Source organism: Trichomycterus rosablanca, chromosome 24, assembly GCF_030014385.1.
Source record: "Trichomycterus rosablanca isolate fTriRos1 chromosome 24, fTriRos1.hap1, whole genome shotgun sequence".
Taxonomy (NCBI): domain Eukaryota; kingdom Metazoa; phylum Chordata; class Actinopteri; order Siluriformes; family Trichomycteridae; genus Trichomycterus; species Trichomycterus rosablanca.
The window spans coordinates 7,394,828-7,405,617 of record NC_086011.1 but is presented as its reverse complement, the minus strand read 5'-3'; the positions used below and the strand labels follow the sequence as shown (position 1 = coordinate 7,405,617).

At 40.6% G+C, this 10,790-nt stretch overlaps 1 protein-coding gene across 1 annotated transcript in view; it reads right to left on the bottom strand.

Moving 5' to 3' along the window:
• Positions 1-462: 462 nt before the first annotated feature.
• Positions 463-10,790, bottom strand: part of dhrs3b (dehydrogenase/reductase (SDR family) member 3b) — an 18,368-nt gene continuing 8,040 nt past the window's right edge. The window contains exons 2-6 of the mRNA XM_062986845.1: positions 5,799-5,942; positions 4,923-5,042; positions 3,478-3,716; positions 2,340-2,465; positions 463-939 (exon numbers count right to left, since the gene is read on the bottom strand). Of these exons, the coding sequence (XP_062842915.1) occupies positions 855-939; positions 2,340-2,465; positions 3,478-3,716; positions 4,923-5,042; positions 5,799-5,942 (714 nt within the window). The 3' untranslated portion in view covers positions 463-854. The remainder of the gene's footprint in view (positions 940-2,339; positions 2,466-3,477; positions 3,717-4,922; positions 5,043-5,798; positions 5,943-10,790) is intronic.

The window sequence follows — 10,790 nt, the reverse complement described above, 5'->3', positions numbered from 1 at the left end:
CAAATCCCGACAACACTTACGACAGTACAACACACTATATTAATGTTAATTTACTGCTTAGAATAATCAACCACACCAATAACATCTGGACATGTTTGTCCAATTAGTTCTCCTTCCATCAATGAGTGTGGCGTGATTGTACAAATTCATCTGTATGGTAGGTAACACTTGAATATACACACCAGACAGGTGTACCTAATAAAGTGGCCATAAATAAACATGTAAGAAATGTGTCATAACAGAAGCAAAAAGGCCCATGGACAGAGCGCCAATACATTGCAGGGCTTTGGCCCCCGCAGACATCCCAAAGACCAATCATATCTGTGTTGACAAACGGACGACAAATAGCACAGCTGAGATTCGAACCCAAATCTCAGTAGTGACGGAATAGTAGAATAGACTGCTGTGGCATTCGAACGCCAGAATCAGAAAATAGAAATAAAAAGATGGGCGCATTTCTACTTATATCTCAAAGCTGAATTTATTCAAATTAACAATTTACAGACCCATTAGTTCATCACATACGACTTGCCATTAGAAAATGTTAATTACAAATCAAGTACAGCAGCACTGAGGCTGTTTTGTGTTCGTACCCAGTCTCTGTTCACTGTGGGTTCTAAGTTCATTTAGAAACACGCATGAGCCGAGGCAGACCAGTCCTGCAGCCTGAACAAGCTTTGTTGCAACATGCCACATTATGCCAGTTTTTCTCCTTTGTTCAGAGTCTCTAGAAATCTGTGCCAGGATCTCTGGCTCACTGGCTGGCACATGGACTTTCCACTGATCGCAAATGTGCCAGCACGATAAAGTGTAACACACTCCTTATTTAATGATAAAATGATCCGTCGTGGTTCTTATGTCCGTCCCTTGAAGGTGTTCATGCAGGTGTAGGTTCCGGAGAACCTGTGGATTTCCTCAAGAGCGCTCTGTGGTAAGATACTGTAAAAATATGAGCACAGAAAAAAAAATCAGCAAAGCTTTCACCCTTGATTATCTTTTTATGCATTTTACCCCCTTTTTCTCCCAATTTTGGACCCCAACAGCATCCAAGGAGGGTGTATATTTGCCAGACACTCTCTCTGACGTGTGCGCAGTCCTACCAATTCACCCATACTACAGTGGATTTGCGTGTGGAGAGCCACGCCCCGAACTCTGCGCTCCTCCACTTTCTGTACAGGCACCCTGGGAAACTGAGGTCCTTACACAGCATTGATAACGCCACCCCTTAGTCCTGTCTTTCCCACCCAGCAGACTGGAGGCCAATTTTGTCTGCTAAAGGCATTAGCCAATTGTGCCTGCTAGAGGGCGCCCAGCCGACCGGTAGCAGAGCCGAGACTTGAACCCGGGAGCTCAGAATCTCGGTGCTGGTGTGCTAGCAGATTATCCCGCTGCGCCAACTGAGCGCCGAACTCTTGATTTTTAACAGTAATACAGGGCTTCAGGTCTTCATATTTATGAACATTGATGAAATACATTATTTACAGGGACTGTAAAAAAGGTACATGTCCACATTTTAGTGCTCAATGTTTATTTAACATCTTAAGTCCCATGAGTTTTGCACCTTACATTTTCAAACTACATTATTACTGACTCATTACTGAATCATCTCCATCTGCCTTGCCAAGTTTGGTCAGCAGATGGGGCACGGAGGCACAGCATATTGACAATTACTGTCCGTTAATTTGCTCCAGGTGGAAGTGTTTCTATTGATTACTGTTTCTTCCTCACAGATTTGCCGGCTGATCTGTTGGAAACCTTGCTTTTCTGTGGCAACTGTGCCATGCTCTGGCAGGCTTGGTGTTTGCTGGAGTATAAACCAGCACACTCCGTGTCTTTCTCGGAATTCAGCCGGTGTGACGGCCCTTTACTGGAGTGGGAGCCATGTTTGGACCCCCATTGTGTGCAGGCTGCGAGAACTTGGTTGTCTCGGGCACTATAAGCATCTTGCATTATTGTGACAACCAGTTTTCATTTCTGCTCTATATCTTTTCTATCCACTTTCTCTATTGTGGCTTTGGATTTTTTTTGTCTTTCATTTGTGATTTCCATGGTGTTTCCATTTTTGTTTGTGGCTTTTTAACCACAGTATTGTTCTAACTTGGTTAATCATCCTGCAAATTGAAATCATTTTCAATTCCTGCAGATATGGAGCTACACCTGGTGCCACAGTGGCAAAGCACTACCTACCCCTTTACAATTATATTGAGAAATTAGTGCATAATCATTGTGCACTTAAATGTGCTTAATTTTACTTTTTACGTATTCTTTCTTTACTTAATCTGACTAAGAGTATATCCAAATCACTGCATACATCTGGATTAACTGCACAGAGAACATACCTTTTAAGCATAATCAGTGCGTTCATGGTCCATGGAAGGTAAACAAAGGCTTTCTTGGTCCGGACTGCATCCACCGTTCTCTGAGCAACCACCTCTGGTTTGAGTGGAGGAAACAGGTTGGGGAACCTGCATTACATAGACACAAATTTGGGTTCAGACATCTGTTCACCATTTAACAACAAAAGACCCATTTAGTTGAGTTTTGAGGTAACGTTTTGGAACTGATTTGTGCATTAATCACTCATAAAATGTGCTCTGATCTCGATCTGACTCGTTATGAAAGCCAAACACATTCTGCCTTCATTCATAATGCTTTAATAATTGGACCATTTTTCTACTTTTCACATCTTTATTTAAAACATTGCTTATTCATGTGCAGTCTATGTTGGGATTAGTTTGTGAACCACCATATTTACCGAGTACAGCCTCTTTTAGAAGCAATGTTTCCTGGTATGACATGCACTCCAAGTAAATCTATCTGTGATATCTTGAATAAACAACCTTCTTATCATAATTGGGTTAAGGACTTTGATTTGGGTATTTTAAACATGCAGCATGAACAGAGAATTCAGCAGCACTGCTGCAGGCATTCGGGAATATTCTCTCTACCTCTAGAGAGAGTAGAAACAGTACTGAATGTACGTTTTTAGATATTTGCTTTTTTGTGGATTTATCTAGGAGGGTGCCTGGTTGTCAATGCGGTAAATTAGCCCACTCTTGCTTGGATTTAAGGTTAGAATACCCAGCGGTGCTATTGGGTCTACATACAGACAGACTTGGCTATGTCCCCACAATACGGCAATGGATTGGTGTTCTGTTTGGGTTGTGTTTCTATGTTCAATGTCTTATTAGAATCCTTTCTACTTAGACTTACAGACCCCTTGTGTGCATTTCTATCAACCCACACCTTCAACCTGCTTCTATTGATTAATCCTTTATAATCCAGACTGGTAAAGTCATATAAACCTCTGGACAAACTGGCCAACTGGTCTAATCAACTTTAATAAAAACATGAGAGGTATACTTGTGTGTTTTAGTTCATATGGAATGTACTTGTCAGTTATTATGATTATTAAAACAGAATATAAGAATGACAGCAGCGTAACATTTCAATTCTGAGGAATACATGGCAGCTTACCTCACTCTCATGCCCTGAAACATCTCCGTGTTGGTGTGGAAGGGCAGCACTGTGGTACATCCCACTCCAGGGCAATCTAAAAGTCCCAAGGTCAAGCTCTCCATGAAGGCTAAAGACGAGGCTTTAGAAGTACAGTAGTCTATAGTGCCAGGTATGGGTGACAGAGACAGGATGGAGTTCACGCAGACGATGTGGCCGTGCTGCAGCTCCAGCATACGAGGCAGGAATGCTTTTGCAGTCTGGGAGATAACAAAACCAAACAAAGAAGGCATGGTTCTATTAAATCCTGTACAGGTGTGTGGAATTCTGACAGGAATATACAGTATATGATGATCTAGGTTTCTTCTGCAGATGCTCAAAATATTTGGTTGTTCATAATTTATTTTGATCTCGGGTCAAGCCAGAAAAGTTCAGATTGAGGTTTGAGCGTTTGGACATTAACTGTAGTGTTTGCACAGTAATCCAGATATTACTACACCCATGGCATTTCTATTGGCGCATCAGAACAGCTGTTTAAAAAAGTATTTGGACACCCATTCTAGTGTTTGAATTCATGCGATTCCACCACAATTGCTAACAGATTTAATAAATCAATTATATTAAGGGAACTATATGCTTCCTACTTTGCAGCAACAGTTTAGGGAAAGCCCTTTTCTGTTTCAGCCCTACAGAAACAGCAATTCAATAAAAACTGAACAGCTTTGAAATGAACTGAAGCATCAATTAAGCCTTTCTTGAGCATCATCAGTGCCCAGCCATACCAATGCTCTTTCGACTGAATGGGCACTGATTCCCACAGGCACACTTCAAAGTCTTGTGGGAAGCCTTCTCATAAAAGTATCAGTTGTTATAGCTGAAAGGATCACATTTTATTTTAATGCATTTTGTTTCTGAGATAGGATGTGCATTAAGCTTAAGGTCAGGTGTCCAAATACTTTTGGCCATACAGTATATTTAGGATAATGTTGTAATATTTTTGGTACAATATGGTCAAATTAAAATAATATTGTGAGAATAAAGTAGTAATATTTTTATTTTTTTTAAATAAAGAAAGTAATATTTTAAATATAAAGTATTAATAATTTAAAAAAACATTATAAATTATATAAATATAAATAATTATATAAATAAATAATTAAAAAATAAATAAGGTAATACTTTTAATAAAAAATATAAATAAAGAAGTATTTTTTAAATCCAAATAATATACATAATTTATGTAATTTTGTGGCAAAAAAATACATTTTATTTATTATGTTTATTGCCCAGTGATGAACTGGCAACCTGTCCAGGGTGTTTTCTACCTTTTTGTCCAATTAATCAGACCCACCGCGGCCCTGACCAGTATAAAACAGTAGCTTTGCATTTTATAAAGCTAGCATTTTATAAAGAATTTATGCTGCTAGGCTAGCCAACAATTCACTTCTAGTTTAGTCAGCACTTACCCAGAACTGGCCCATTGTATTGATATGCTGCGACTTCAGCAAGGCGTCGTCGTCGCTGTCCATCAGACTCTTTCCGTGCACCACTGCAGCATTGTTCACCAGAATGGTGACATCCCCGACCTGGTGTGATGAAAGAACAACAGACAGACCACCTGTAAGATTCCACACATCTTTTACTTTTATGGCTGCTGAAAGAAAGCCATGTGACACAATCTTATCTTCTTTAGATATTTTTAAGTGAGGTGTAATCTTTATCCGCGGTATCGGAGTCGAGCCAGCAGACGAGTCTAGCCCACGCTAGCACTGTCGTCATTAGAGGCCCAATAAAAGTCTTCTTTTAACCCTCAGGATCTGTTTAACACTTAACTATACATGCAGAAATGGATTTAAGGAAGCTGATCAAACAAAATATGAAATATCTTGGGCTCATACTGTCTGTAAATGTAAGACACACTGCAGATTTTTTTTTTGCATTTTCCATACCATGCTGTCCCATCTTTTTCTGATTTGTGGTATTATAACAAATGCATATCAGTTTTATGTCTATCGAAGTTCCAGGGGGTCGAATCCCGGGCTGGGCTCAAATACAGAAGGTCATGGCATTACGTGAACCTAACCATTGCGGGGGGCACATCACTGGCATATCAGTACACACTTAGTGCTGGTCCCGAGCCAATACAAATAGGAGGGTTGTGTCAAGAAGGGCATTCAGTGTAAAAAATGTCACTGTGTGACCCTTTCCAATTCTGAAAGGAATCATTTACAGATTTTATTTGATATTTTTATTCTATATATAGAGCCCCATATAAGGGGGCTCTGCAATCTTACATTTAAATAACAATAATAATGTAATAATTATATGTGCTTGTAATTTACCTTTTCTCGAACCACTTTGGCTTGCTTATACACCTCTTCCCGGTTGGCCACATCACATATGAAGTAGTGACACTCGGTGCCCATCAGAGAAATCTCCTCACATGCATCCTTCAGGCACTTCTCAGTGCGGCCCCACAGGATCAGCTGATAACGAACAGAAATCACAAGACACTGAGTAAAGATAAAGGTGCTCCAAGGACTCCAAGAAGTATTAAATACAGTCGACCATATATATCAAGCATCATATAGCCTTGCAGGGACAGATTTTGTCTCGAATGAGATAAATCTGGAGAAACTTAAGAGAAACTTGTGCTTAAAGCTGAGTGGGATCCAAGTCTTATGAGGATGTGTCCAAACTGTTCAAAACTGTATCCTGCTATACATAATACAACATTTTATTTATTTATTTATTAGGATTTTAATGTCATGTTTTACACTCTTTGGTTATATTCATGACAGGACAGGTAATTAGTGGTTACACAAATTCATCAGTTCAAGTTTTATGTCAAACACAGTCATGGACAATTTAGTATCTCCAATTCACCTCACTTGCACGTCTTTGGACTGTGGGAGAAAACTGGGAAAGACTCGGGGAGAACATGCAAACTCCACACAGAAAGGACCCGGACCGCTCCATCAGCAAACATGACAGGAATCTACAGTAGAACAATGAATATGAATTGAATAATGGACTGTATGCTACAGACTTGGACTCTGAAAGCTGACTTGGTTCTGCTTGTGCTGTATGTGTTCATTTTACTGCATATATACAAGGCAGAAGAACTCTGGTCTATTACACTGAGATCCGGGTTCGAATCTCAGGTCGCTATCGGCTGGTCGGGCATCTACACAGACATGACTGGGCACAATGCAGGAATACTCTGAACAGAGCGGCAATCCATTGCAGGGCTTCTGCAATGTTGTGACACTGACCAGGACAAGGTGGCTCATGCCAATTCATTTCATTTTCATCCTTTCCCCACTTTATCCTGGACAGGGTTTCAGTGAGGCTTACACTCCAGCCACCCCCTCCTCAAACATAGATAATCGTGTCTGTGTAGATGCTCGGCCAGCCCATAGTACCTCTGAGATTCAAACCTGAATGTCAGAGGTGGAGGGCTAGCATAATAGACCACTGCACCACCCGGTCTGTTTTATCACCGCTTTATCCTGATCAGGGTTGATATGGGTCTGATTCATTAGGCGAAAGGTAGAAAACACCTAAGCTAGGTTGCCAGTCCATCACAGGGCAGACACAAACACATACAATTTTTAGTAGCTTCAATTGGTCAGACTGCATGTCTTTGGACACAGCTCCCTGCAACATGCAAACTCCGCACAGAACATGCAAAACCCAGGCCCTTCTTGTTGTGAGTCAACAGCGCTACCCACTGCGCCACCGTGCTACCCTGTTAATTAATGTACTAAAAACGTCATCATTTTACACTTGTGAAATATATTCCTTTTCTCTGTGAGTTGTGATATAAGGAAATAAGTCTCTGCAACTGAGGGAAAAATTAGGCCACACATGCTTTGGTGCAGGATTAGTAGAGATGACCATGCAAGTGAATTGGCCAGGGCAAGAACACAGGTGGGTAATTAGATCTGTCAGTCTGTGGGGTTAAGAAAAGGTAATGAAGCAAGGGATGATGCTGAACCTTGTACAGCTCTCACTCTCTCTCTTTCTTGGTGTCATTATGTGGCCTGCATGGTCCTGTGTGTTTAGTCATTTTCTGCTCCAAGACCCTGACCACTTATTTTCGACAACTAATTACTTCAATTAATAACCCGACAAGATCTCAAGGCTTAGTTTTAAAATACCATCTGTTTGTTTTGGTTTCAGACTCAACCGTTTTTAGGATGAGTAAATGTTTATGCAATAAAGATTGGGGTTCCTGACCGCAGGGGTCACATGAGGTTCTTGGTTTAAAGTTTGCTATTTCAATCTAGTAAATCCATTCAGTGGGGATCATTTATCCTGGCACAGCAGGACCGGCAGAAGCATTCCTTGCGGCGTTTGCTTTACGGATGAGAGGCAGCGGAGAAAAACGGATTGCGTCGGCTCCTGGGCCTCGCGTGATTGGATTCCACTGGATAGACCTGACCAGGTATCTTTGTGTGCTCTGTTTGCACGGCTATTAGGGTAATTACTGGAAAGGTCTAGATTGATCTTATAATGGGATTTAACAACCAGCCCTATATTTTCTTTGGAGGACATATCTCACGAGGTGGCCATCGATACAATGCCCTGTGTGTGATTTATCTGAGAGTCTTATCACAAAAGTCTTTAAAATAAGCAACGGCTGATTTGCGCTACATTAGCATACAGTAGGGTAATATGAAAAGCTACAGGGCTTCGCTAATCCCGTCATATGGAGCAGTGCTTCTCAAGTGGATTTGCTTAAGAACCCACATTTGTTTTTCTAATTTATTTAACAAAATAAATACAAAAATAGACCTACAATCATACACTACTTTTTTTTACAGTGTAAAATGGTGAATAAAATACATAATATATATTTATATATAGAAACAGTGGTAGCCTAGTGGTAGCTTTGGGCTAATAAATGGAAGGTCCTCCTGGGGCACTGTACAATAACTGACCCTGCGCTCTGACCCCAGCTTTCTATTTTATTTAACAAAATGAATACATAAATAAGATCTACAATCATACACTAAGAGTTGACTATGGGTGACTATGCATATGACTGATTTTTCCTAGGTTAACTATAATAAATTGTATGACCACAGCCACTTTTGGGCTCTTAAGCAAGGCCCTTAACCCTCTCGGCTCCTGGGGCACTTCCACTTCACTTTTGGCACTGATGACTGAGAAGACATGGCTTTTAAGCAAGGTTCCGGTTCTTACCAAAAGTGTTAAATGGGTTAAAATCAGGGCTCTATGCAGCCCACTGGAGTCCCTCCACACCAAACTCATCCAAACATGACTTTATGGGTCCAGCTTTGTGCATAGGGGCACAGCAATAATGAAACAGTAAAGTGCTTTTACCCTCAACTGTTGTTACAAAGATGAAAGCATATAATTTATATCCTATAATTTATTTAATAGTGGCATGGTGGCCCAGTGTGTGGCCCTGTCTCCTCACAGCAAGAAGAGCCTGGTCATCAGTTTGATTCCTTGGCTGGGTGACCAGGGTTCCTTCTGTGTCAGTGTGGGTTTCTTCCAGGGGCTCCGGTTTCCTACCACAAGTCCAAACGCCTTTTGGCCAATTGGAGCTACTAAAAATGGCTAAAAATGAGTGGCTGAAACACCTAAACTCAATAATAGAATGGGTGTCTACAAACCTTTGGACATTTAGTGTGCCAGATGCCACAAAACACTACAAAAAAACTGTCTGCATGCTCTTGAGTTTTGGGTTGCGACCCACCTACCATAATGCTTCAGAAATGAATCAGCAGAAGTTACTGAGGTGCTGAAAAATATCTAGTTTTGCCACTTATTAAAAGCCCCTCTTGCACATTTTTCACTTTTTCCTGAGAATTACCACTTAATTTACTGGGGAGGGCAATGACGTAGCAATTTTCCAGGCCCGAACCTCATGCTTTTTATTTATTTATCCTGGGAATTATTATTCCGGGTCCAATTCCATCACTCTTCTGAACTCCTCACTGCAGTGGATTGACTACTGCCCACTCCACACACACTACACTTCACACAACACTGATAAACCACAATGCACATACAGGACACAGGATCGCTACACGTTTACACTCAGCATCGCACTGCTACTGCGCACAGTACACTAAATCACTGTCCATATTTATTCTGTATAAGTTTCTACATAACAATGTATATTCCTGTATTCTGTATTTCTTGCACAATGCATTAAAAATGCATTTTTCTGGTCAGGGTCGCAGTGTTTCTGGGCCACATGAAAAACTGGGTTTATGGCAGGAACACACCCCAGACTCCATCACAGGGTGACACACATTTACTCACTCGGTCACACCTGGGGGCAATTTAGATCAGCCAATCCACCTTCATGATTTTGGAAAGTGGGATGAGACAATGAGACAATATGGCTGGATGAAAAAGCAGGCTGTGCAAAAGTACTCAATCACTTACTTACTCGCTCACACCTAGGGGCAATTCAGAGCAGCCAATCCACTTTCTCATGTTTTGTGGAAGTGGGAGGTAACCAGAGTACCTGTATACAAAGAAACTACTACTTAGAGACAGTAATTGGAGATAAGCAGTGAACCCAAGACCCCAGATTTGGCCCTTCTTGTATTTCTGGGCTTGAGACCTGCACTGAGAGCACGCTGGCAAGCACACCTCGCAATGGTTAGGCTGTTGGGCCAACCCCCAAGCTTTCCGCTCATACATAGACATTCTACTAGGCAGTAATAACTAGAATTCAACAAAACGCTGCTACTGAGATACATAACTAAAGTGTAAGGTGTACAATACTGCCAGACCTTTTATAGTAAGGGGGCTGAAACCAGATGCGCTTAAAATCTATTTCTTAATGCACACAATAAGGTATTTAATCCTTAGTGTGACAAAACCTAATTCAAATACATGTTTCCTTTATCATCTTTTTATTATAACTACATTATAACTACAGAACAACATAATTCTAATAAGCCTGGATAATCTTTTTCTAATTATTAATAGGGTTTGCATTTACAATATGTCTGTCATGGATGGATGGAAGTCAATAAACTACCAATCATTTTTAATTATTAATTTTTGAGTGTTCAAAGACGTTCAAGATGTCTGAGATGCATATTGCGGCCTTAACAGTAGTCAGCTTTTGCTTTACTGTGTGCGTGTGTGTGTGTGTGTGTGTGAACACACACACACAGAGAACAGCGCAGAGGAGTTCCAGAAAGCAATTAGCAGCACAGAAATCCAAATTAGCTTAGATAACTTTCTGGACACTGCGTACATTAACAGTAAAGAAGGAGTAAATCAGGCAGTTAAAAATATTAATCAGATCTTTAAAAATACAGCAAATAAAGCTCAAT